We start from the raw sequence: 25,736 nt of genomic DNA, 5'->3' as shown, positions 1-25,736 counted from the left end.
GGGGTCTGTCCCTAGCTCCTCACCTGGGCACATCAACGATAAAAGCTAACACTTATGAGCACTTGTCGTATGGTAGACACATGCTCAGCCCTTCACATGCCTCTCAATCCTCACAGCAAGCCTAGGAGCTTCGTGTTACCGTTTTCCTCAATTCACAGACAAAACATGGTCCAGGGTCACTCAGGTACTGTCTCTTGTCCCTGCAGAAGCTCTCACTACTTAGCTGACCTGAAGGAGTATGTATGAGGTCTAAGACCGTGTCCCCAGACCCCAGGTGGGACGAGGGGTCGGGGAGGCTGACACACTTCGGAGCTGTGCCCTGAATTTGCCTTGACTTTAGATCTTTGGAGACTACACATTTTGATTGAACGTGATGTTCAATCCCAGGAGACTCAGCTCAGGTCACTGGCTCCTGTCACTTGCCCTGTGGTGCCTCAGAGGGAGTAGGTATCGCAGAATTTTAATCAGCATAGTGCTTCCGTATCTGTTTTTATTTTACTTAACCAGTGCTTATAGAACACTTCCTTAGCACCAGGCCCCGCTCCGAGTGGTTCACAAACATACGGCGGAGCTCCCAAGCATCTTCCATAGTCAACGAAAGGAAAAGATAGTTCTACACCCCGGGAAAGTGATACTCACCCCAAAGAATATTCTCGAAGGCCTGGTGTGGGGTTCTCCTTCCTACATCTGACTGGGAAGAGACCACCTTTCCCTCTGCTCCCTGCTGGCAGCACGAGCTCTCCCACACAGCCCCCCGTCCCTCCACGGCCCATGAGCCGGGGTTCCCGTTGACCCATGGCTACCTCTGTCCTCCCTCCAGATTTCCCCCCAGTCTTCCACATCAAACTCAAGGACCAGGTGCTGCTGGAGGGAGAGGCAGCCACCCTGCTCTGCCTGCCGGCGGCCTGCCCTACACCCCACATCTCCTGGATGAAAGGTAAGAACACTTCTCTCTCAGAGCGGGGGTAGGCAAGTGGCCCCAAGGCCAGGGGATGCTCAGGGGAGGGGGCAACGTGGGGGGGCCTGGAGGATCACGTATGCTGTCTCACTCAGCAGCCCCCTGTGCTCCTCCCGGCCCCTAGACAAGCAGTCTCTGCGATCAGAGCCGTCGGTGATCATCGTGTCCTGCAAAGATGGACGGCAGCTGCTGAGCATCCCCCGGGCGGGCAAGCGACATGCTGGGCTCTATGAGTGCTCAGCCACCAATGTCCTAGGCAGCATCACCAGCTCCTGTACCGTGGCTGTGGCCCGTGAGCCTGGGGCAGGGACTCAGGGGGGCAGTGATGGCCCATGGTGGGGTAGGGCTTGAAGGGTCCTAAGCTCACTGGGGCTCCCCTCCTCTTGCCAGGCATCCCAGGAAAGTTAGCTCCTCCTGAGGTGCCCCAGACCTACCAGGACACGGCGTTGGTGCTCTGGAAGCCAGGAGACAGCCGGGCACCTTGCACGTACATGCTGGAGCGGCGGGTGGATGGTGAGGGACAGGGCAGGCTGGGGGGTGGGAGGGAGCAGAAGGCGGAAGGCGCACAAGCCCAGGAGACGATCGGCCTCCCTGGGCTCCTCACAGATAGCCCTGGGAGCTTGGGCCACCCCTTGTGTGGCCTCAGCCCCTCCCCCATGCTGCCCACAGGGGAGTCTATCTGGCACCCTGTGAGCTCAGGCATCCCCGACTGTTACTACAACGTGGCCAACCTGCCAGTCGGCGTGCCCGTGAGATTCCGTGTGGCCTGCGCCAACCGTGCTGGGCAAGGGCCTTTCAGCAACCCTTCTGAGAAGGTCATCGTCAGGGGCATGCAAGGTCAGTGGGACGAGGTAGGGGGGTGGCCAGAGAACAGAGGGACCCCTGAGCACCCTGGTTTTGCCCCCGGGGCATCAGAGTGATGATTTTCTCTGTCTTCACTTAGATTCCTCAGTTCTGCAATCTGCTGCTCACCAGGACGCCCCTGTTACCTCAGGGCCAGCCAGGGCCCCGCCTCCTCACTCTCCTACCTCACTGGCCCCATCACTGACCCCCACCCCAGCTCCCGCTCCCGCTCCCCCAGCCCCTCAGCCAGTCGCTCTCAGCCCTTCATCTCCCCCAGCGCCCCCCAGCCAGGCCTTGTCCTCACTCAAGGCTGTGGGTCCACCGCCCCAAACCCCCCCACGAAAGCACAGGGGCCTGCAGCCTGCCCAGCAAGCAGAGCCCACCCCACCCAGTGCCCAGGCCACCCCCAGTGAGCCCAAGTCTTCCGTCCCTGACACTGGGACCCCAACCCCAGCCTCCACCCCTCAAGGGGTGAACCCAGCGTCTTCCTCTACCCCCCTGTATATGGTGACCTCCTTTGTGTCTGCACCCCCGGCCCCCGAACCCCCAGCCCCCGAGCCTCCTCCTGAGCCCACCAAGGTGACTGTACGAAGCCTCAGCCCGCCCAAGGAGTTGCTCAGCTCCCCTGTGGGTGGTCCCCCCAGCTCTCCTGGGCCGAAGGGCACCACTCTTCGGCAGGGGCCCCCACAGAAACCCTACACCTTCCTGGAGGAGAAGGCCAGGTAAGTGGGTCCAGGAGGGGAAGGCGGACGGAGTGGGGGAGTGAGTGGGATGCAGGGAACACAGGGATGCGGAGAGAAGACCAGACTCCCCTGGACAGGGTTGGGGAGGGGCTGAGATCTGGTGCCTGGCACTACTGAGTTCAAATCTCTTCTGCCAGCACTGTGCTAAGCTCTTTAACCATATGATGTCATTTACTCTTCACAATTCAGAGAGAGAGAGAGAGGTGGCACTATTATCATCACCCGTTTCACGGACGGGAAAACCGAGGTTGGAAAGGTTATGGGATTTGCCTGAGGTACAGAGCCAGTGAGGGGCAGAGCTGAGACTCCAACCCAGGTTCCTAGGATTGGACTTCAGAGGCCACACTAAGAATCACTGCATACTTGCTCCCTGGGGTCCCCGTTTCCCCAGCTCCTTTCCTCTGAGCACGTGGTGTCCACATAGGGGCCGCTTCGGGGTGGTGCGAGCATGCCGGGAGAATGCCACCGGGCGGACGTTCGTGGCTAAGATCGTGCCCTACGCGGCCGAGGGCAAGCGGCGCGTCCTGCAGGAGTATGAGGTGCTGCGGACGTTGCACCACGAGCGGCTCATGGCGCTGCACGAGGCCTACATCACCCCGCGCTATCTCGTGCTCATCGCCGAGAGCTGCGGGAACCGCGAGCTCCTCTGTGGGCTCAGCGACCGGTAAGCGGGGGATCTGGGCGTTCCGGGGGGGAGCTGGGAGTGAGGGTGGGGGGAGCTGAGCTGGGATGTCACCTGCTTCGCCTGGGCCCGCCCCCTCCCCCAGGTTCCGGTACTCGGAGGACGACGTGGCCACCTACGTGGTGCAGCTGCTGCAAGGCCTGGACTACCTCCACGGCCGCCACGTGCTGCACCTGGACATCAAGCCCGACAACCTGCTGCTGGCTCCCGACAACGCCCTGAAGATTGTGGACTTCGGCAGCGCCCAGCCCTACAACCCCCAGGCCTTGCAACCCCTTGGCCACCGCACGGGCACGCTGGAGTTCATGGGTGAGGGCGCCGTGGCGGCCTGGGTCGGGCCTTGGGCTACTCGCGGAGGGGGCAGCAGTTCACTCCCCTCCGCTCACTTACGTGCCGTTTAGTGAGCGCTTGCTGTATGCAAGCAGTGAACTCAGTCCTTTCTGTGCTTTTTTTTACCCCAATTTATCTTCACAGTAGCCCTGGAGATTGGCATAACATTATCCCCATTTTACAGACAAAATAGAGGTGCAGTGAGGCTAAGTATTTGTCCAATATCAGTTATGAATGCTAGAGCCAGGATTTGATAAAACTGGACAGAGAATCCATTACTAGTATATATACTTAAGGTAAACCGGCTACCATTTAGCTACCTACTAAATACTTGATGTTCATTAGCTCTATGCCTCGGAGTTATTCTACAAGCCACACTTTACAGATGAGGAAATGGGAGAGCCAGAAGGGCTTAGTACTTGCCAGCATGCCATAGCTAGAAGGGACAGGCCTGGGATTGGAGCCAGCCAGACTGATTTCCACGGCTCCTAACCCCGGCATTGGCCATGTTCTCTGTGAATGGGCACTCTACCTCAGAGCTGATTCGGGGGAGCTAGTGACCCTGGTTCCCAGTTCCTCTGCAGTCCTGGGAACCCCACCATTCAGTACCTGGGCTGATTCCTCAGGTGGCCCACGTCTCCCCTGGGGGCCACCCCCACTCCCCTCCTGCCTGCTGGATCCATGGTCTTGTGACCTGGGCCTTGTCCTGCTCCTCAAGCCCCCAGGGGCCTCCCTTGTCTCTCCTGCTCCCCTGCCATCAGGAAGCTGGTTCAGCTTGGCCTCTATTTCCTGTCAGCTCCCGAGATGGTGAAGGGAGAACCCATCGGCTCTGCCACGGACATCTGGGGAGCGGGCGTGCTCACTTACATCATGTGAGTGCCCCTGGGATGCACCTTCCGCCTATACCCTCTCCCCCTCACAGACTCCCCAACACACATGTGCATGTGCCCAGCCCAGAGCACTGAGCCCCTCTGAACCCCCACACTAATGTCCCCCTGGGGCTGTGAGTGGACCTTCTGTCCACATGTGTCAACTGAATTGTCTCCACAACAGGCTCAGTGGACACTCCCCGTTCTATGAGCCAGACCCCCAGGAAACAGAGGCTCGGATTGTGGGGGGCCGCTTTGATGCCTTCCAGCTATACCCCAACACCTCCCAAAGCGCCACACTCTTCTTGCGAAAGGTCCTCTCAGTACATCCCTGGTGAGTAGCCGCACACTTGCCAAGCCCCCAGCATTACCCACCCCCCGCCTCAGACTGCCCTGGCCAAGCCCGGAGCCTGAAGATCCCCCCAATTTCTCCCCGGCCACCGCTAATACACCGCTACCACTACTACTACCCCTAAGTGGTTGTTCTACGCACCACTGATGCTTCTAAGCCCCGTGAGGTAGGCAGAATCACCTTCCCCATTCCAGAGATGGGGAAACTGAGCCCCAGAGTTGGCCAAGATCCCTCACCTAGGGCCGGGAATCCAGGACGGGGACTTGGGTCTGTGGGAGGCCCGAGCCTTGCAGGCTCATGGTCCCTGGCTGGGCCTGGCAGGAGCCGGCCCTCCCTGCAGGACTGCTTGGCCCACCCGTGGCTGCAGGACGCCTACCTGATGAAGCTGCGCCGCCAGACGCTCACCTTCACCACCAACCGGCTCAAGGAGTTTCTGGGTGAGCAGCGGCGCCGCCGGGCCGAGGCTGCCACCCGCCACAAGGTGCTGCTCCGCTCCTACCCAGGCAGCCCCTAGCGGCTCGGACCGCAGCCCGGCCTCGGGCTTCAACTCGGGGTTCCGCTGAGGCTGCGGGACATTCCAGGGCCCATCCTGAGCCGGGTGGGCCCGGGGCTTCGGACACCACCAGCAGCAACATCCAGCCGGGCTATTACCTCATGGACCTGCAGGGACAGAGCCACCCGCCCCCCGCCCCCTGGGCTCTGCTGATGCCACCCCGGCCAGAGCCAGACGGGGAGACCCATGGGCCAGGCTGGGTGGGGGTGGGGGCGCGGGAGCAGAGAAGCAGGAAAAGGGGCAAGAAGGGAATAGGTAAGAGATCAGGAAAAGAAGCCAAGGGATAGGGTGAGGAGACTCGAGGAAGGTTCTGGGGGAGAACCAACTAAGAAAGGTGTGAATAGCTGGAGAGGAGGAAGAGGAAGGAGCCCAGGGTATCAGGGTCGTGGGCTGGGAGTGAGTGTTGGTGAAGCAGGGACAGGACATGGAGACAGTGCTAGGGAGCCAGAACCAGCATGTGAAGGAGGGCAGCGAGGTAGGGGAGGGAGAGGAGAGGACTCGGGTGGGATGGAGTGGGGTGGGGTAGCTGCCAACATCCCCAGAAGGAGAACCTAGAGGGCTGGGGGCTGGGGGCAGTTATTACTGGAACCAGCGCTCTCCTGTCCTCCTCCTGTCCCAGTGGAGGCAGCTCTGAGCACTCTGTGCTGTCCCCAGGATGTCCCCACCACCCCTCTGTGGCCTTCGTCCTTCTTCCCATTCATATTTATTTATTTATTGACTTTTATGAAATTTCCCTTCCATCCAATTCCTATTGCCCGTGTTGTCCTGACCATCCCCCCCACCCCAGCCATCCAGCTGTCTGTGCAGCTGTCTGTCTGTCTGTCACAAGGAAAATAAAAATGGCAAGCAGCAGGACCTACGTGTGGTCGATGGGGAGGGATGGCTGGGGGTACAGGGTGCTGGGGGTGGTGGGACAGGGGCATTTCACCCTTCTCTTGGCCAATGAGAGCTGAGCTGTAAGAGCTAGCACCTTCAGACCATGGCTCCTGACCCTGACCCTCCTGGGCCCCACCTCTCCCTTATTCTTAGAGGGAGGAGGGACTTCTGCCTCTCCTGAAGTTTCTGGAGTCCTGGCAGGACTCCACCACTACCATCTAACCAGACTCTGGTGGCCCCCACCTCTTTTCACATATTCTGTCATTGCAACTTGGAGGATGCTGGGCTCTGGAATGCACCAGCCCACACCCCAAGGCTGGCTCAGTCTCCTTCACTCTGCCCTGGAGACAGTCCAGCTCTGGTCCTGGCCCCCGGAGCAGAAGGAGTTTCATCATGATGATTGGCGAGATTGTGATGATGGTGTGAAGTGCCACAGAGGACAGCCTCTCAACTCCATGCTTTTGTGTTAGGGCCGTGGGCCACCAGCTGCACGACGCTCTGGTTGGTGTGTCTGCTGAGATGGGGCCACAGTCGAGAGCCAAGGGACACATCAACCTGAACATTCTTGTCCCCGTGGCATGCTGGGGAGTCTGATGGGTGCTAAGACTCCTTGACTCTAGCTGCTTCCCTGCAGAACCACAGAATGGTCACTGGGTCTACAACTGAGTTGTCCTGCCCAGAGGTGGAGGGGAGGGGGGAGCCAGTTCTTGTGTCCAGGGGAGGCTGTTTCCCACCTCTCCCCACCTCTCCCCACCTTGGAAACTCTGTCCTTGGCAAAGCAAAAGGAATAAAGTCTCCTCCGAACCATGAGCCGAGAGGGTTAGCACTGGTGTGTTGTGATTGAGGTTGAGGGCCCCTTGGCTGTGGCCCAAACAACATTTTACCCAACCCAGCCCAGCCCAGCCTCTCTGGCTTCTCAGGACCCCAGGGAAGAGGCAAGCCCCATCATCATAAAATAACAGAGTGTTCAAGCCAGCTGGAAGGGACTAGAGAGACGTCTTGCCCACCTGTCATTTTAGCGATGAAGATACACAGTTTGCCTGTGAGAATCTTTAATCCCCTACTCACCACAAGTGTTTTCATATAAAAATGAGGTGCCTGAACTCATATCTTGATAAATGGTAAAATTTCTCTCCCATCCCCATTCTGATGTTGAGCTCCCTTCCCATCTCCATTGAAAATGGAATGTGAACTGCTTGTTCCAAACCCGGAGGAGCAAAGGTAATTTATGTCAGCAGAGCTGTGTCAAAATTGCTCTGATCAAAAGGTGACAGTGCTCCACACCTGGGCGGGCAGTTACAAGGCATGGAGGCAAGTGCCCTGGGTTGGCTAGCCTGGACTCCAGGCAAGTCCCAGAGGGGTGAACTGAACCCCTTCTCCCAGGCAGTCTGATGCCCCTATCCACAATTGTTGGGTTTACGACCCAAAAGGGGCTTGGGCAGAGAACTGGGGAGTCAGTGTTAATGCCAATCTCCAGGCACAGTCAGACCCAGCCCAGTCAGACTGTATCATGTCACATGGAGGGAAGTGAGTGGGACTGGGGTGGTAGGAGGGGATGCTGTTCTGAAAAATCTTTACCGTCCCCTCTAGGTTGATCTCAGATTACCGCCAGGGGGCACAGTGCAGAAATGACAAGCCTAGACTAGACTCCTGGGACTAGGGGAGTAAGTGCTTCCGGATTGGTCCTGACAGCCACACTGCCCTCTCATAATTGGCTGGATGGACAGTGAAGTCCCTCCCCCGCCCCCACTACTCTGGCTTCATTCAGGGGCACCCCCACAAACACTTGCACCCTTTAATGGACAGTGTCCTGGGAATGGCATGTTGTCCAACTGTCTGGGGACTGACCAGAGTGTAAAGCTGCCCCAGTGGGGAGCTGAATCTCTTGCCAGCCTGGGCCCTTGTCTGGTACTACCAGGAGTGGGATGGTTACCCCCTGCTCTGGGAGGGGATGGGGCCGCATCCAGCTGCCCAGCTGTCCGGGTGCTGACATGAAGTGCACCCCAGAGCTGCTCAGGTTTCCCCCTCGGGTCTGCCTCAGCGGCTGAGCCAGCATCCCAAACATCCTCAGGCTAAATAAGGAGCCCGCTTAGGTCATGGGGCGGGGCTGGGGTCCCCGGGGGGGCTTGGGGCAACCAAGCCAAACAAGGCAAGGAGGGGAGCGATGTATAAAACCAGGGCCCTGGGCTGAGCACCTGCCCGTGCCCCTACTGTGCCTTCCAGAAGTGCTCTGTCCCACCTGCAACCCAGCTAGTGGACCCAAGTCCCGAAGTCGACCCGCCCACGGTGAGTCCCTATTCTCAGACCAGCCCCAGACACTCCCATCCCCAGGATGTTCTGAATTGACAGGTGAAAAGCTGAAAGTCAAAGTCTCTGTGTCAGCCTAGACTCCATGTTTGTTTTGCACTCCCCAGATGTCCAAGGCAGCTCCCGCCAAAAAACCAGCCGCTAAGGCCCCGCCTCCGGGATGTACTCTGGATATCAACGACCCCCAGGTCCAGAGAGCGGCCATTCGCATCCAGGCCTCTTACCGGGGCCACAGGTGAGGGGGAGCCCGGAGCCTTCAGGAGGAGGGGAGCGGGAACTGCAGAAAGCGCACTGCTGCGTGGGGGTGGCTGGGAGCTGAGCAGTGTTACGGACCGCTGGGGTCACTGGACTTAGGGGAGAGCGGTTGGCGAGGTGTGGAAAGGTGGCCGACAAAAGCACATCATTTCATCAGGGTAACAATTCAAGAGCAGGCCCCCTCCCAACCCACCCCCACATTTAAAGTTCTAGCGGGCCGAGGGGGCGGGCAGGGGATTTGGTGCGGGCGGTCCAGATCCGCGTGGTGGGAGCTCTGGGCCCTGACCCGGCTCTCGGATAGGTCCCGGAAGGAGCTTCGCGAGAAGGGGCCGCCACGAGTGCTGGAGCCGCTCAAGGACGTGGTGCTGATCGAGGGCAGCGCGGCCAAGCTGACTTGCCGCATTGCCGCTTTCCCGGACCCATTCATCCGCTGGAGCAAAGATGGCAAGGAGCTGCGCGACGGGCCCAAGTATCGCTATGTCTTCGAGGACCCTGACGTAGTCGCCCTGGTGGTGCGCGACGGCGAGCTGGCCGACCTGGGCCAGTACAGCATCAATGTAACCAACCCCTTCGGCCAGTGCTCTGACTCGGCGCGCATCCTCGTGGAAGGTACGCGCGCCCCGGGGGCGGCGCCACCACGGAGAGCAGCACCGCCTCCCGGCGCCGCAGCTGGGTCCAGCCAGCGCGCGCTCACCGCTGGGCCTAGCCGAGTGTCCATGGGGTTGCGGGCACCGGCTGGGGCGCGGCGACGCGCGGGCTGGCTAGCCCTTCCTGCCTCAGGATCCCATCCGGTCCCCCTCCCCGCCAAGACGGAGAAGTCCGCTATGGGCTCCAATCACTCCACTCCAGGGCCCCAAGGTCACAGCGAGCCAGAGGCAGAGCCAGGGTTAGGGCCTGGGCCTCCTGGCTCCGCCCCAGGGCGATGTTCATTCCTCGGAACTGTCTCCATCCAGGGCACCGAGATGTGTAAACGTTCCCGGGCTTTCACTCATAGTATCTCTTTTGATCCTCCACCTCACGGTGGGAAGGAGCAGGGGCAGCTACTAGTCCGGTTTAACAGCTGAGGAAATGAAGCCCCAGAGAGGCTAGACTTGCCCAACGTCACACTACGAGCTTAAATCCATCTCATATTGAGGGCGGGGTATTATCTGGGGAAGTGATGCCCCTGCCCCGCCTCACCCCTAAAGACCCTCACTGGGTCGCACGCCCTTTCCCTTCTTCTAGTCCCTGCGAAGATTCAAAAGGGACCGGATAACACTAAGGCACGCAAAGGCACCACGGTGACGCTGACCGCGGAGATCATGGGCGAGCCTGCGCCCGACGTCGGCTGGACCAAGGACGGGGAGGACATCGAGGAGGATGACAGGCGAGGGCGGGGACCTGCCGCTGGGGCGGAACGGGGCCCAGAGCCCTGGCGAGAGTGGGCCGGGGGCGGGGAACGCGAGCTGAGGACCAGAGCTGGCTAACCAGCCTGGCCCCGGGCGCCCGTAACCTGACCTCGGCCCGCCCTCCCCGCTCCCCCTCTCCCTGCCAGGGTGTTCTTCGAGATCGGCAGTACCACCACGACGCTGACCATTCGCCGGGCCACGCCCGAGGACAGCGGCAAGTACGAGGTGTACGTGGAGAACAGCCTGGGCATGGACCAGAGCTTTGCTCGCGTGGACGTGGCCTGAAAGGAACGCTCGGACCGTTCGCCCTGGCTCCAAGCCCCGGGGTGGGTGGGACCGACGACCCTCCTCCATCTTGCTTAATAAAGCTGCTCTCTCTGACCCTCCGCGTGTTCTGGTCTTTGGGGACGCCGTTTCCTCTCCCCCGCACTCGCACCCACGCTTACTCCAGACCCACACACCAAGGTCACAGAATGTTGGGGTCGGAATGTTTGGAGAGTGCCTGGCTCAGTGCTTTATGTTACGGACTGTAAATCTGAGATAAGTTTTCTCTCACCGTCCGGGGCTCCTTCGCTTCCCAGTGGGACGGCGCAAGGAGCTTATGACTCCGCCTTCTCTTTTTCTGACCTCAGGCCCCAGCCACTCGCCGGGGTTGGCGTCCTCGCCACGCCCATCTCACAGATGGCCACACCCCCTCTCGTCTCTAGGCCCGCCTCTCCCTGTGACCCTGTTCCCACTTCAGCCGCTACCCCTGGGCCCATTCCCAGACGGTTCAAGGTCCTAATCTTAGCTTCCAGCCTCTGCCTCTTAGGCCCCACCCTTCTTCTCTTTAGCCCCGCCTCCTAGATACCTTGGCCACGCCCCTTGTTCTCCCATAAGTCCCATCTCCCTCCTCTCTTGTATTCAGAAGCGCGTGGAGGGGTGTGGGGGGGGGACGGGGGAGGGCTACGGGAAACGACAGGCTCTTAAGAACTGCTATTCCCGGCATACTCCGCGAAGGAGTTCTCGCGAGTCGCGAGAAGACACGTGCGCGGAAGGAGCAAGCAGTAGCGGGCGACAGAGCTGGGATAAAAAGAGCTAGTGGTAAAGGTTGCTGACGGAGGGGTGGCAAAAGGGGTAGAGGGCAGGGGATGGCCCCTACACCGAGGGCTGCTCGGAGGTCCCGGCTGGCCCTTCGGAGGTCCGTTCTTGTTAGTCCCACAGCCCCTGGCTACGCGAGCCTAGGGTTTATTAGACGGAGTCAGTTGTGGCGTTCAGAGGGTCAGCAATCAATCCTGCGAATCCAGAGTTTCAGACTTGTCGCCAGTACTGGGACCCGGGGGGGGGGGGGTAGATTCCGTGTTTGAGATGCCGAGGGAATCTGCCTTTTGATTCAGGGTTCATCACTTAGAGGTTAGTTTTAGGATTCAAATTCAGCATATAGAGGGTTTTGCTTGGACTTGGGATTCATCAGATGCGGACCAGTGTTACTTTATTGGGATTCATTCTTAGGATCGCAGTTAAGTATCTGGGGCTCACTCAGGATTTGAGATTCAGTATTCAGGGTTCACTGTTGGCATTCAGGGCTTAACACCTATAGCATAAGAATGTAACAATTGGGAATCAGTGGGTTTGGGGTTTCGGGTTTTTGAGGTTTGGGGTCTAAGAGATCTGTCGCTGAGTTTCTGAGTTTGCTGAATGTGTCTATAGCCAGAGGGAAGTCTGTTGGATCAAATTGTGGGGTGCGAATTTCAGAATTTAGGAGAAATCGCTGTGGGGTTTTAAGGCCACTTTGGAATCTGGGTTGGGGTTTCAGATGTATGGGATTTGTGAGGTGTTGTGTCAAAGGAGGGACTATATTGAATTTTGGATTTACATCCTGTGAGAGGGCTAAGTGTTGCTCTTTGGAGTTTGGGGTTTGCTTGGGATGTGAGTGGGGTTCTTGGGCTGGGGTGTGAGATCTGAGCCTGATTTCTCTGTTGGGACTTGAGGTTTAGGTAGCAGTTGCCACCATGCTCAAAGCTGTGATCCTGATTGGAGGCCCTCAAAAGGGTGAGGAGCCTAGGGAAAGGGGTAGGGAGGTTGGGCTGGAATGACTGGGGGGTGGAGGCAGAGGGAGGCAGGAAGCTGAAATGTGCTTCTCTCTCCTCTCTCAGGGACCCGCTTCAGGCCTTTGTCTTTTGAGGTGCCCAAGCCCCTGTTTCCAGTGGCGGGGGTCCCTATGATCCAGCACCACATTGAGGCCTGTGCCCAGGTAACCCCAGAGGCTCCCCCTCCCACCTCACTTCCTGCTCATCTCCTTCATGCTGTTATTTCCCCCCCTCTCCAACCATGTCCTGTTCACACCAGGTGTAACTCCAGGGACTGCCATTTATAAATGACAGTGTGAATGGTGTACCTCGGAGTTGTGCAGTACAGCTGCCCTGCTGTCTTCGCTAATCTGGTCTCTCATCTGGCCTCTTCTTGTTCAGATTTCACTCCTATTTTTAAAGCATGGAATGCGAGATCAGGCCGGAATCTTAGAGACCATTTAAAGCAACAGCCTGAGGAACCTGAATGATAGCAAAGCACGGAACTCAAACCCTTGCTCACTGTGGAGCTAATTTCTTTATTGCTTTAGGCATTGGGATGGGCAGGGTTTGATCTGGATCCAGTCTCTGCCTGGAGAGTAAATTTACTTGGGTAAATTCCTCGCCCTTTCTGAGCCTTAGTTTTCTTACTGGTCAAATGGGGTGATTAACCCTACTTTGTGGGGCGGCAGGGCTTAGAGATGATGTTGGTAAAGTGCCTAGTGCAATGTAGGCACTTGATAAGTGGTACCCTTATCTCATGCTGATCTCAAGCTCATATTGACAGATAATAAATATGGGGGAAAATGAATGGATTATCTTTTCATGCAGTTTGGTAGGCAGGATCTTTCCTAGGGTGATCCTCAGATGAGGGGATGGGGTCGGGGGAACAACAGAATCATAAAAGATTGAAAGATCAGGGACAGACTTCCTCTAGCTTCCTCTTTGTCTGGAGGAGAACACAGGCCAGGGTGGTAAAGTGAGAACCCACAGCTGAGACCAAAACTATGGTCTCTGGACTCCTGGGCCAGTACCAGGGGTTCCCCCAACATTCCTTCCTATCAGATACGTTCTTTTTCCTCCCAACCTCTTCCCTTGCTCTCAGGTCCCTGGGATGCAGGAGATTCTGCTCATTGGCTTCTACCAACCTGACGAGCCCCTTACCCGATTTCTAGAGGCTGCCCAGCAGGAGTTTAACCTCCCCATCAGGTGTTTGTGTACATGTGCCGTATGGGGGGGATGGGGTGTGGGGTCAGTGCCCGAGGCCTCAGAGTCCTGGTGAGTGGGTTGAGTCAGCATCTGGCAGACTTCACCCTTATATACCAGGAGGGGTCTTATTTGGGCATCTCTGAATCCCTGAGTATATTGGCCTCAGGCAGGTGTATTTCTGGGAGCAGGAGGGGTCAGATGCCCAGGCTCATGCTATCTGCCTCCTCTCATCTCACTGAGCTGGCCCTGGGGTCCCCCGGTGACAGGTACCTGCAAGAATTTGTGCCCCTGGGCACAGGAGGTGGTCTCTACCATTTCCGGGACCAGATCCTGGCCGGGGGCCCTGAGGCCTTCTTTGTGCTCAACGCTGATGTCTGCTCCGACTTCCCCTTGAGTGCTATGTTGGATGCCTACAGACACCAGCCTCACCCTTTCTTGCTCCTTGGCACCACGGTGAGGGGGCCAGGAGGGCTGGAGGGGGTAAAGGGGGTGATCCAGAGACGTTCGGGGAGGCAGGGGCAGCCGAGAGAGAGTTGGAGTGGGAACGGGCATCAACAAGGGAATGTGCCAGAAGTCCTAGCAAGTAGCGGAGGAGGAGGAGGAGGCGGCGGCGGTAGAGACCCTGATCCCTTTGGCTGCTCAGAAGGAAGGAGGGGGAGGGCAGCTGTCAGTTCTCCCCCTGCTGAAGGCCTGTCAGTGCCAGAAATACGTGCCAGGTGCTTTAGGGGAGGGAAAGAAAGAAAGAAAACAGACCTTGCTGCCCTAGAGCAGGCAGGTCATTGTTTTGGTGTGTCTGTCTTTCAGGCTAACAGGACACAGTCCCTCAACTACGGCTGCATTGTAGAGAACCCACAGACACACGAGGTAAGAGCAGAGACGGGGCTGGCTGGGTTCTTACTCTGTATCCTCATGCCCCCGCCCCTCTGCCTCTAGAGAATGCTAGAAGGCAATTGGGTGGGCTCCAGTGCTGTCAACCAGGTGGGGCGTACCCTTGGCTGTTCATCTTCCATCTTTTCTAGAGATTGGCAAAGAGCAAAGGCTAACAGTTAATTTCCATGGGTGCAGTGCCCTGATAGATGTATGCGCTGTGTGCTATGGGAACACGAAAGGAGGCCTACCCCAGCCTTGCCTGGCTGGGGGCAGGAAGAGCTCCCTGGAGGAGGCAAAGTCTGAGTTGAGTTAAATTTGTGGAGATGAAGAAGGAGACAGGAAGGCGTTGCAGGTAGAGGGAACAGGATGTGCAAGGGCACAGAGGCAGGAAACAGTATTATTGTGCCTCTAGAATTCCAGAGGTGGGAGCGGGATCCGTAAGGCAGAGGGTCTCAGTCCTTGTTTGTGAAACTCCCTGCCCCTGAGCCTAACTGACTTTCGCACAGCCCTTTTCTTTGTTCAAGCATTAGTATTAAAAATACACTTAAACGGGCACACACATATAAATATGTGTGTTTTTTTTTTTTTTAAGTTTTATACTAGGCACTAGCTAGATGTGAAAGAAACAGAGCGAAAGAAATAGAATCCCTCCCTCCCAGGAAACCCCCAGTCAGTGGGAAAGACAGTCAAAAGTCAACCATGGCAAATGACACAGGGGCCCACAGTGAGGTGTGGCCAGACGCCAGGGGAGCCCAGACCTGAGAGGCTCAGTGTAGGGTGGGACAAGCGCAGGCTCCCAGAGGAAGTGGCAAGGTTGACTGGGTTTTGAAAGCTGAGTTTTCCAGATGAATCACTGAGAAAGGGCATTCCAGGCACAGGCGTGCAATGGCAGTGAATGGTGTGCTGGGGGTGCTGGGAGGTGGGGAGGATTGGGAGGGAAAAGGTATGTAGTTGGGACTTACCTTGAAGGTGAAGGGCAGTGACTGTGCGTTTTAGGAAGACCACCCTGGCAGCAGGGAGTAGCTGGCAGTCAGAAGGTCTTAGGGGATGGTGGGGGGTGGGGGACCTGGGGGGCAGGGGGCCCCCTCCTCTACTGGACCCAGCCTGCCCTGTCCTCAGGTCCTGCACTATGTGGAGAAACCCAGCACCTTTGTTAGTGATGTCATCAACTGTGGCATCTACCTCTTTTCCCCGGAAGCCCTGAAGCCCCTTCGGGATGTCTTCCAGCGAAACCAGCAGGATGGGCAACTGTGAGGCGGGCCCCATGGCCCTGTAACCCCAAGTTCCCCCCAGTCACAGAGCACCCCCGCCCCCAGGCTCTGCAGGCTCCGTTTCCACCTGCTCACCTTCCTCCTCCTTTTTCCTTTCCACTTGTCATCCCCAGCCAAGCCTTCCCGGTCCCCTCCCCTTCTAACCTCATTCTGTCCCTCTTCCTTAGCCATCCCAGTTCCTACTCTGTCACTGCCTGCCCACTCCCCTTCTGGTCCATTTCTCTCAAGCCCTGATGAGTGTCCTGGAGATGTCTTTCAGAACAGACGGCAACATGCACACTTGGGCGCACACACGCTTGGGTGCAGAGACATGCAAAGAGAGAGAGAGACACACACCCACACCCACACACACCCACACCCCACACTGTCAGGCTGAGGCTCCCCTCAGAGCATAGCCCGCAGAGCCCTGCTGGCCACAGGCCCCTCCCCAGGTCATCCTTGTAGGCCCCGGACCTGTTCCCCGCCCCCCTCCCCACTGTGGGTCCTGGCCTTCACTCCCTCCTCCCCGCCTGGCTCCCTGTCTCATGCCCCACTCACTCCCATCCATCTCTGCTTCTCTCTCCATCTCTCCGGGCCTCTGTCTGTTTCTGCTGAGCTGGCATCTCTACCATCTCTCTCTCTCTCTCTCCCTCTCTTTCTGTGACTGTCTCTGCCCTCACCAGCTGTCTTCCTCTGGGGTGAGTGTCTGTGTTTCATTCCATCCCGTGAGAGGGAGGGTGACCCGAGGTGGGGTTTGGAGGAGTGGATGGGGAGGAGAAGGGGAAAATGGGGGGAAGCTATGTCCGGGCGAACTCCCTGGACCTGGGGCAGAGATGAGGTGTGGGTCCATGCCCGGGGGTCCCCTGGGATTGCACCCCAGCTAGGGGTGGGAGGGTGACGTGGGTAAGGGCACTGGCAGAGTTTCCTGGGACATGAGCATCCCTTTGGAGAAGATCTGGCCAGGCCTGGAGAGGGGGTGGGATTCCCTCAGATCCCTATCCCTGAGATACCATGTTGGCCTTCCGGGCGGGCTCAGCTGGGGAGTTGATGTCCGCATCTCCTCTCTGCCAGGGAGGACTCTTCAGGCCTGTGGCCAGGGGCAGGTACCATCCGCCTGGAGCAGGACGTGTTCTCCGCCCTGGCTGGGCAGGGCCAGATCTATGTCCACCTCACTGATGGTATCTGGAGCCAGATCAAGTCTGCGGGGTATGGCTACGTGGGTGGCTGGGGCACCTGGGAGTTGAGATTTTCAGGGGGGTAGGCACCTGCTGGCCCCTGAATCCCCCATTCTGCTCTGTGGCTCCCGCCAGTTCAGCTCTCTATGCCTCCCGCCTCTACCTGGGCCAGTACCAGCTCACTCACCCAGAACGCCTGGCCAAGCACGCTCCCGGGGGTCCACGAATCCGAGGTACAGCCCCCTGCCCCCCTTCCTCATCTTTGCCCCCCACCCCAGCCCCCTGTGCCCTCTGAGCCAGGACTCCTGACCTCAGATTCAGAGGTGAAGCTCCAGTCCCTGCGCCCCCCAACCCCGAACCAGGTATGGTGTGGGGTAGTTGCCCCCAGATCTTCTCTTCTGCTTCTAGGAAATGTTTACATCCACCCCACAGCTAAGGTGGCCCCGTCGGCGGTGGTAAGTGGGGGGCTAGGCCGCCAGGACGGGTGGGATGGCGCCGAGCTCCTGAGCTCAGAGCTCGGGGCTCTGCTTTGTCATCATCCATCGTACAGGCTCAAGCAGGTCCCTTCCCCCCTACCTGTTCTATGAAGGGGGTGGATTCGGGTTTCTCCAAGGCCCTCCAGGGCTTATGGTATCTGTTCCTCTCCACAGCTAGGTCCCAACGTCTCCATTGGGGAGGGGGTGACCGTGGGCGAGGGGGTGCGGCTCCGCGAGAGCATTGTCCTCCATGGGGCCTTGCTGCAGGTAGGCACCCCGCGGCTGGCTGGGGGGGGGGTGGGCCCCGTGGGCTCTGCATCTGGCCCCTTCTCCTCCCTCACTTGACACTGTTGTGTTTGGCAGGAGCACACCTGTGTTCTGCACACCATTGTGGGCTGGGGGAGCACTGTGGGGCGCTGGGCCCGTGTGGAGGGTACCCCCAATGACCCCAATCCCAACGACCCCCGAGCGCACATGGACAGTGAGAGCCTCTTCAAGGATGGGAAGCTGCTGCCTGCCATCACCATCCTAGGTACGGCTTCCCAGGGGACTAGGGCTGTGGAAAACCTCCACAGGTGACAGCCTTGCCCTGTGGGGATTGGACGCACGCGTGTGCGCGTGTGCATGCGTGCGTGCTTGCTTGCTTGTGTTTATTCCTTCAGCAAACATTTACAAAGTGCTTGCTCTGTGCCAGGCCCTGTTGTGAGTCACTGGGAGCGTGAGGCCAGGGCACAGATGGGCAGGGAGGGATTCCTCCCCGATGGCAGTGGCCCCAGCTCCTTGCCTCTGGCCTCCCCTCCCCACGGCTTCCTCCTGGTGCCCTCATGTCCCCGTTGCAGGCTGCCGTGTCCGGATCCCTGCTGAGGTGCTCATCCTGAACTCGATTGTTCTGCCACACAAGGAGTTGAGCCGCAGCTTCACCAACCAGATCATCCTCTGAGGGGGACTGCCAGAAGGCACACCCCCCCAACTCCCACCTCCTACCCGCTCCCCTCGAAGCTCCTGCCTGCATGGCCAGCCTCTGTCCAAAAGGACCAGAGGAAGCCAGGCGGGATTTTCACGTGCCAGGAGCAACGTGGGTGGCCGGGGGACTCCTGGCCTCCCTCTTCACTCCTTAATAAACCCCAGTGAACCTTGGAGCCAGCACAGACTCCTGCTTGTGCCTGGGCTGGGGGTGAGGGTGGAAGGGGGGCAGCTGAGTCAGGCCCCCCCACATTAGCATTTAAATTGGAGTCGTTGCTGCGGGCTCATGAATAATGAATCTGGAGCCCTGGTAAATCTCCCCCTCCCACTGCCTTTAGCCTCTTGCGCTGCTCTGCTTGGGAGGAAGGCCCCCAAGGCTCCCAGCCTGTCTGGCCCCTGCCTTCACCCCTACCCCAGCACTGCCGGCTTGCCCGCCTTCCTGTTTCTCTTCAATGGGCCTGGCTCGGGCTCTGAGTGTAAGGATTCTGAAAGGAAGGGTGCAGGATTCTGGTTGGGCTGTGGGGTGCTGGCGGTGGCTCAGGGACTGAGAGCCACAGGCCTGATACTGGATCACCCGGTGGTTGCTTTTCTCAGTTCCTGCCCAGCCCAGCCCCAGCCTGTTTTCCGCTTTGCCAGCTCCATCTGCTCCTAGCCTGGCTTTTGGCGGGGTGGGGGGCTCTCCCCGCCCGAGGCCTGGTTGGTGTCTCTTACTCCCCTGGCAGGCGGGGCAGACCTAAGCTGGTGCCTAGCCCTCCCCAAGCACAGTGGGGGCCCCTTGTGCTGGGAGGGGAGGGTCCCTGGCCACCTCCCACCACCCTGACTCGGCCCTTTGGGAGGTCTCTGTCCTCTCCACATTCCTGAAGCCCCAGAGAAACCCAATCATCTATCATGTTTGCCCATGACCCCCACGTGCCCCCTTTTGGTGCCCCCCTTTCCCCAGCTGTGGGTGCGGAGCTTAGTTGCCAGATGAGCTGGTAATGATCGTAATCTGCTAATTGAGAGGAATCTAATTACCCAAAGAGAATGGGGGGCAGGGCGTGGGTGGGAGGGAGGAGGGGGTCCTGGCAGGAGGCGGGGGTGGCAGGCGGCAGGGTGCCGGGACCTTGTTATCAGCACCGGGGTCTGGGACAGAGCCCAGGATTTCATAGCTTCATAGCTGGGCAGTTAGGAAGATGTGCTTCCTCAGGAGCTGGGCTGAGGGTAACGGGGGATTGGGCTGGATGTGCCCTCCCAGCCCCCTCAGGCCCTGCAGGCTGTGTGAGAGCATGTGTGAAAGGAGCTGGGTTTTAGCAGTCCTGACCTACAACCTGCCTTGACTCAGCCTCTTTCCCATTCCCTGTCCCTGCCTCCAGCCCAGACCTCCCATAATCTGCATGGGGTTGGCAGGGGGCAGCCGATGCCTTCTCTGGGCCTGGGGTCAACTCCCTGAGGAAGGAGCCGGGAGAGGGATGGGCTGTGGGGCCAGGGACTGGGTCCCTTCCCTGCCCTCCCCCCAGTCCTGACCCTTCTGTTCCAAGTGGTTGGCAGAGGCCATGGCAGCTCCTCATAAATATGATAATTTAATTATTTTCTCAGCAAAACACTGTGAAATCCAATAAGTCTGTGTCAGGCCCTGGCCCCCGGGAGCCCCCTCCTAGGCCCAGTGGCGGTGGGGAGAGGCACTGGAAAGCGAAAGGGTCAGTGTTTGAAGTGGGGGGGTGGCTAGTGTAGCTGAGATCTTTGTAACCTGCCCCCTCCCACCAGGCTGGTAGAGTCCCTGTTGTGTGGTCCTGTGGAGGTGGGGGAAGTCCTGAGGAGTCATAATGCCCTCCACTCCTCTCCAGCCCTTGTCTGCCCAGGGAAGGACCTAGCGCCCCATCCATCTCTGAGGGCACAGTTTGGGGCCCAGGATGTGGGAGCCCACTTCTCCGCCACGTCTAGGTCCTCATTGGCCCTGAAGGGGTGGGAGGGTGCTGGCCCCCAAAGGGTTTGAGGAGGGAGAACCAAGGGAACTGGGGTGGGAAGTGGGGGATGAGCGGGGGAAGGGATGCGGGGGAGGGGTGCGCTCCTGCCATTAGTGCTTTTTTAGGTTTCCATAAAAAGATTATTCTGTAAAATCAGCGAGGGGGAGCAAGCTGGGGGCTGGGGAGGGGGGCAGGTCCCTGGCACCGAGCTGGATGGGGCGATGGGAGGAGGGCTGGGGACGGGGACTGAGCTTGGAGAGAAATTTGGATGGGCTTCAGGAGCCAGCGAGGGGGAGAGGCCGAGCCAAGAACACAGATTGGGGGGAGGTTGGCCGGGGTGGGGTGGAGTGGGGGCAGGGCCCTCACTGCCTCCTGTCCCTTTGGCGGGGCTGACCTGGGCCCCAGCCCCACCCCCATCTCCATGCCCTCCCCCTGGCGCTCAGCGGCCATTACCGGGGGAGCAGATTGCGGCCCCCTCCCCCTCTCCGGGAAGCAGGCACAGCTGGGGCCCCGCCACATCTGCCGCATCAGCACGGAGCACAGCTGGGTGTGCCCAGAGCCGCGCTCCCCAAAACACAGAGGGGAGGGCGGGGGCCAAGGAGAGCCTAGACCCCTGAGACAGACACACTGACACCTCTGCCAACAGACACCTACTCCTCGAGGCGAAGCTACACCCACCACCATCACACTCGCTCCTCCTGTGCAGACAGGAGAACTGACAAACACGCAATTACTCTGCCCCGCCTGCCACCCCCGCGCCCCTCCCCCCGCCCCTTCTTCCTCCTCCCCTTCCTTCCCTCCGGGCTCCCCTCTGCTGCCGTTACCACCTCGGCTCTTCACGAGGGAGCAGGGGCCTCCCCCTTCCCGAGCACACCTTTCTGGGAGGCTTGGAGAACAGGAGGGCAGGAGGTGGTAAGGGGCTGCGGGTCTGAGCCGTGAGCCTGGCCAAGCCACTGCCCTCCCTCCATGCCCATACTGCTCCCCACAAAGAAATCCCCTGTGAAACATTGGTTCCTGCCACCCTGGGTGTGATGGGGTCTCCATCCCAGCGCCGGCTGGTGGAGCACCCTTGACTGTGGCTCCCTGTGACGGTGTTCCATCTGCCACCTCAAGGAGGCGCTGCGTGCCCTCAGTTCTCTAGCCGGGAGCTCCCAGGCTCCCCGGGCCGGCCCTGCCATTCCCACTCACCCCATCTGCCGTGCACCCCTCTGCTTAGCTCTGCTACCCTTGGCACGCGCAGGGCATGGGGGCTCGCCAGTAGGGGGAAAGTCCCCACCCCCATGAGATGTCAGGAGCCCCTTCTTTCCTCTCTGCCAGGCGATAGCCACCTTCTGGCCCCCCGATTTAATCTTGTCCCCTTCACAGCCCTCGTTTCTCCCGCTCGTCTTGGCCCCGATGTCCTGCCCTCGGCCCTCTCCTTCCTGCCCCTCGCCCCCGTCCGCGCCGCGCCCCCGCCCCTGCCCCTCAGAGCTTTAATCCCTCCCGCGGCTCAGCCGCCTTATCTGCTCCCAGCAGCTTTCACTGCTGCAAAGCCCTCTCCCCCTCCTTCTCTGGATCTTCTCCCCCTCCTTTCCTGGCTCCCTCTTCTCTCTGACCAGCACCCCCACTCCCAGCATGTCTCTGCCTCGCAGGCCCCCAGGATGGCTCCTGGCCGACACCAAATTTGCACCCCAGTGCCCTTTGCCCTCTCTCCAGGCTCCGTTCTGAGGTTGCCGGGTGCCCACCCACTCCCACACTGGTCCCTTCCTCCCCCAACCGCCCCCTGAAGGCCCCACAGACTTGGGCAGTTTCTGCCTCGCCAAGATTTTTTCCTCTTTCATCTTCCTTTTCTGGTCCCCTCCTCAGTTCCTCCAGTCACCTGCCCCTCGATCTTGGACCTGGTGCCCCTCAGCCCCAGTGATCCAGGGCCTCAGCTTGGGCATCCCCAGAAGAGGATGGGGTCAGGCCGGGCTGGCCCGAGGATGGGGTAGGGGGTGCAGAGTGCTGGCCGGCAGTGGGGGCAGGGCCTGGCGGTGGGACGCTAACCCTCTTCAGTCGCCTCAGATCACGTCCGGGCCTCCCCACCCCCCCTTCGCTGGAACTCTCATTAACCGCTTCTCCTGCCTCGTCCGCGGCATAAATAACCCAGATAAATCAGCCGCCGTCCGCCCCCCGCCCCTCGGCCCCCGCACAGCCCGTTTGTCACCGCTGCTTGCTCACCAGCCAGGCCTGGCCCAGTCCCGGCCTCCGCCCCCCCATCCTTGTCCCTTCCCGCCCACATCTGTCCCACACTAGCTCATCCCTTGGTCCGCACCAGAGCCAGGGCTGGGACAGGTGTCTGGGCTTGGGAAGGGTGGCCAGGAGGTGTCGTCCTCTGGGAGCAGGGGAGGCTGGGGACTCTCTCTAGAAGAATGCTAAGAGTTTGGGGGTCATGTCATTTATGAGTGGGCCACCCAGGAAGGGAGGTGAGAAGGCGCAAATGCAGACGGTGCACCGGGGGTGGAGGTGGGGGTGCTCTGCTGGGAAAAGAGGCAAAGTCCCAAAAGCCTGGGTGCAGTAAGGACCTTGGAGGCTCCCTTTGGAACCCCCAAGCTGGATCATGGGAGGTCTCTGGGTCTGCCTTTGAGGCATTTTGCCCAAATAAAACCTGCACTTCCTCAGGTGCTCTGGCAGAACCCTCCTGCCCTCCCTGTCTCCTCCCTCACCCTTCTGTCCCCCATTCCCATGCTCTCTGCCTTGTCTAGCTGTACAGATGCCACTCCCATCTCTCTGCCTGCCGGTCCATCCACCACTATCAGGAAGCCTCGTTCACCTCTGGGGCGTGGGGCTGGGTGGAGAATTGGACCAGGAACAAATCTGGGGAATGGGGACAACTGGAGAGCCGCGGAAGCCTGGCCCTGCAGCCCCCTCACCCCTGTGCCTCTCCTGTGCCCCACACCCACTCCCAGCCCGAGTCCCTGACAGACCCTCCCCCTTCTGCTCACACCCAGCTCAGGTCCCGGCCAACCACGCTTGGCCCTGATGCTCACTGCAGGGGGGCAGCTGGTCCCAGGGGAGTAGGTGGGGGAAGCCAGGAGGGGATGGGGGGAGTTTGGGCGCAGGGCTGGGGGTGGGGGTGGGGAAGAAGCTGGGCCGGGCCCCAGGGACCAGCTGGGCAATGAGCCGGGGAAGCAGCCGGGAGGCTAAATGAGGGAGATTATCACCCAACTGCAGCCGGGCAGAGAGGGAGGCAAGCAGGGAAGCGGGGAGAGGGAGGGGGGAAAAGGACGGGGGGCCAGAGGGGAAGGGGGTGTAGGGGGACAGGGGAGCAGAGGAGACAGAAGAGACTGGAGGGTGAGGTGCAGGATGGGTGGAGGGGATGTGGGAGGGGGCTCCCACCAAGCATAACTGGATTCCTAGGGGTCTGGGAGACTGGGTGATGGGGACCTGGGGACAATTGGAGACAGCTGGCTGTGGGGCAGTGGGGGGTGGGGTGAGTGCAGTGAACTCCTGTTCCAGTTCCGAGTGGCCTGGAACTCCCCTCTCCACCCACCCCCCAACTTCATTCCTTCAGAGGCTTCGTACATGCCCTCTGGAGGAAAGAAGGTGTAATTTGGGCTGATGATGGAGGCCAGTATATTAGGGGAGTATGACCCCGTGATCCCGGTGGATCTCAGGGCAATTTAGGGACATGCGTTGAGTCCAGGGTAGCACCGAGTGCTGGGGAGAGCTCGGGGGGCAGCTCCCCGCTTTCTTGGCAGAGCCCCAGACTGAAGTAACCTTAAAAAAGCAATTAAATCACCTTTAAAAAAAAACCCAGTAAAGAAAAATCAATACTAGGAGAAAGGGGGGTAGGCTGGGGGAGGAGGAGGTGGGGCGGAAGCACTAAAGGGTCTGGGAGTCTAGCAGGGAGGGCAGAGCATGGCAGGGGGCTGCCCGGGTAGGGGGCACTGTCTGTGGTCACTTGGAGGCTCTGAGGGCTAACTCAGCGGCTGCTTCCCGTGCCTTCCCCGCTTTTTCCCTCTGGGACGCTGCTGGCCCTAGCCCTGACCCCAGGGGCCTCCTCTTCCCAGCTGGGGGGAGACTGCTTGTGGGGGAAGCCCAGCCGCAGGGGCACCCCCCAGAAGCTACTTTGAAGAGAGGCTGGGGACCACCGCAGCAGGGTGCCACACGTGGCCGGGGCTTGGGGCTGGTGGGCTCCATGCTGGGGTGACCGGTGACTGATGAGGCCTGACCTGGCCTCGCAGCCAAGGTGGGCAGTGACAGATTCCCTGCTCCCCAGGGTAGCCGCCCCTAGGCCCCTCCTCTGGGTCCAGGTGGGGGCTGTGACTGTTGGGGCAGTCCTGATGCAGGGGAGGGGTGGCCTCTGGGCAGCGGGTGGACCTGGGGCTCTAATCCCCAGCAGCTGCTGTTTCCCTCAGATCGATTCCCTTCTCACTTTTTTTTCAGCTGCTGGTTCCGCGGCTCGGATCGATGTAGCCACCTCCCCCGCCCCTCTGAGCTTCCTCTCCCTGCTGCTCATTAGCGCCCCGATTAATCAGCCCCCCCTTTCATCTGGGGGACAAGTGCTTCCTCCCCCGGGAGGGCTCACGTTCTCACACGGCCCCCCCCCCCCCCCCGCCCAGAACACAAGCTGCTCACTGTGACCACTCCACCCTGGGAGCACCAAGGCATTTCCTCCTGGGCTGCCAACTGGGGACCCACCCCTGCCTGTGAGAACAACCCACGTGCCTGCTTCCCCTCCGTAAGCCAGCAGCCAGGCCAGGGCTCCCCTGCCCTACGGTCTGGCCACCCTCTGCTTCTGCTTCTGCTTCTGCTTCTGCTTCTGCTTCTGCTTCTGGGATAGTACTCCCTCCCATTCAAGCCTGCACATTTCTCCTCCCTCCCAAATCCCCATTTGGGCTCTTTCTCTCCCTCCATTCCATACCCTCTCCCCCACCCATCCTACCTGGTCTCTGCTCCCTGGCTTGTTCACCCCACACACTCCCCCCACCCCCAGCCTGGCTTGGCAAGGGATTTGAGAAACGTTTGGATTAGCCAAGCGGCCATAGATGTGCAAGCCAGCCAGGGCGTCCTGTCTCAGACCCACGAGTGACTAAGTTTGGGGAGACGGGAGGGGGCGGCCAGTGTCCCAGGGCAGGCGGGGGCATGGTGGGTGTTGAAGTTGGGAGCAAAGCTCCAGGGAAGCCAAGCATCTTGGTGGAGTCACCGTTGTCCCCTTGTCTGTCTTGCCTGCCCTCCTCTGCCCTCCCCTCCCTCATTCAAACAAGTGGCTCTCCCAAGGAGTTTCTGGAAGTCGCTGTGAGTGAGGTAGTGGGGGCAGGTGGTGGCTGGGTGCTGGAGTCAGGAGTCAGGGAGGTGGGGGGTGGAGTTGGCTGACCCTTCCCGGGCGTGGTCCCGAAAAGTGGTGGAACAAGCCGAGGCCTCTGGGTGCAGATGTCTTCTCTGAGTGGCCTGGGAGTGCAGCCGTCTGGGGACCCCACGAGTGCCTAGGCTGTAGCAAGAGTTTGGGGGGGCAGCCCGACGAGGTCTGGGGCAGGGGCCCGGGGATCCCTGGGCCCCGGGGGGTGGGGTGGGGCTGTGGGGGGGCTGCCCCCCGCCCCTGGCCTGGCTCCTGCTGCCAGAGGCGCCGGTGAAGCGCTGTTGACATGTCCTGAATTATTAAGCACGGGGTGGGCTCCGGAGCAC

The 25,736-nt window shown here is 59.8% G+C and overlaps 3 protein-coding genes across 14 annotated transcripts in view; all 3 read left to right on the top strand.

Annotated features, from left to right (window-relative positions):
• The window catches only part of SPEG (striated muscle enriched protein kinase), a 49,005-nt gene extending 42,820 nt beyond the window's left edge, over positions 1-6,185 (top strand). For 3 of the 5 annotated variants that reach the window (XM_032401500.1, XM_032401536.1, XM_032401508.1), the window contains 10 exons: positions 821-937; positions 1,083-1,250; positions 1,349-1,471; positions 1,628-1,795; positions 1,902-2,523; positions 2,969-3,208; positions 3,312-3,535; positions 4,353-4,428; positions 4,610-4,759; positions 5,099-6,185. In XM_032401500.1, the coding sequence (XP_032257391.1) occupies positions 821-937; positions 1,083-1,250; positions 1,349-1,471; positions 1,628-1,795; positions 1,902-2,523; positions 2,969-3,208; positions 3,312-3,535; positions 4,353-4,428; positions 4,610-4,759; positions 5,099-5,291 (2,081 nt within the window). In that variant the 3' untranslated portion in view covers positions 5,292-6,185. The remainder of the gene's footprint in view (positions 1-820; positions 938-1,082; positions 1,251-1,348; positions 1,472-1,627; positions 1,796-1,901; positions 2,524-2,968; positions 3,209-3,311; positions 3,536-4,352; positions 4,429-4,609; positions 4,760-5,098) is intronic. The other 2 variants (XM_032401518.1, XM_032401528.1) reach the window with 1 other exon arrangement.
• Positions 6,186-8,620: 2,435 nt separating this feature from the next.
• SPEGNB (SPEG neighbor) lies at positions 8,621-10,539 on the top strand. Its single transcript, XM_032411206.1, has 4 exons — positions 8,621-8,748; positions 9,070-9,377; positions 9,993-10,134; positions 10,303-10,539. Exons 1-4 carry the CDS (start codon positions 8,621-8,623, stop codon positions 10,439-10,441), a joined length of 717 nt encoding a protein of 238 aa, XP_032267097.1. The 3' UTR covers positions 10,442-10,539.
• A 618-nt stretch (positions 10,540-11,157) lies between these two features.
• Positions 11,158-18,327, top strand: GMPPA (GDP-mannose pyrophosphorylase A). Of its 8 annotated transcripts, none has more exons than XM_032401435.1 (14): positions 11,158-11,239; positions 12,127-12,187; positions 12,292-12,389; positions 13,310-13,413; positions 13,680-13,866; positions 14,218-14,277; positions 15,403-15,533; positions 16,217-16,231; positions 16,605-16,739; positions 16,844-16,941; positions 17,117-17,163; positions 17,359-17,451; positions 17,548-17,716; positions 18,024-18,327. In XM_032401435.1, the coding sequence occupies exons 2-14, from the start codon at positions 12,148-12,150 to the stop codon at positions 18,122-18,124; spliced, it is 1,278 nt and encodes a 425-aa protein (XP_032257326.1). In that variant the 5' UTR covers positions 11,158-11,239; positions 12,127-12,147; the 3' UTR covers positions 18,125-18,327. The 8 variants fall into 8 exon arrangements, with proteins under 8 accessions (XP_032257326.1, XP_032257360.1, XP_032257378.1 ...); XM_032401452.1 differs by having other exon boundaries at positions 11,172-11,245; XM_032401461.1 differs by lacking the exon at positions 11,158-11,239 and adding an exon at positions 11,246-11,548.
• The last annotated feature ends 7,409 nt before the right edge of the window (positions 18,328-25,736 follow it).

The sequence above is a fragment of the Phoca vitulina genome, unplaced genomic scaffold, assembly GCF_004348235.1.
Source record: "Phoca vitulina isolate PV1807 unplaced genomic scaffold, GSC_HSeal_1.0 scaffold1, whole genome shotgun sequence".
In the NCBI taxonomy this organism is placed as follows: domain Eukaryota; kingdom Metazoa; phylum Chordata; class Mammalia; order Carnivora; family Phocidae; genus Phoca; species Phoca vitulina.
The sequence above is the reverse complement of the archived record's forward strand: the minus strand, read 5'-3'. Positions and strand labels throughout refer to the sequence as shown.

Excerpts from the sequence above, each read along its gene's own strand:
- GMPPA (XM_032401428.1), top strand. The coding sequence starts at position 13,435 with ATGGGGGGGATGGGGTGTGGGGTCAGTGCCCGAGGCCTCAGAGTCCTG. Across the intron at positions 14,278-15,402 it reads AGAACCCACAGACACACGAG|GTCCTGCACTATGTGGAGAA; the intron begins GTAAGAGCAGAG and ends CCCTGTCCTCAG. Across the intron at positions 17,164-17,358 it reads AGGTGGCCCCGTCGGCGGTG|CTAGGTCCCAACGTCTCCAT; the intron begins GTAAGTGGGGGG and ends TCCTCTCCACAG.
- SPEGNB (XM_032411206.1), top strand. The coding sequence starts at position 8,621 with ATGTCCAAGGCAGCTCCCGCCAAAAAACCAGCCGCTAAGGCCCCGCCT. Across the intron at positions 9,378-9,992 it reads GGCGCGCATCCTCGTGGAAG|TCCCTGCGAAGATTCAAAAG; the intron begins GTACGCGCGCCC and ends CCCTTCTTCTAG. Across the intron at positions 10,135-10,302 it reads GACATCGAGGAGGATGACAG|GGTGTTCTTCGAGATCGGCA; the intron begins GCGAGGGCGGGG and ends TCTCCCTGCCAG.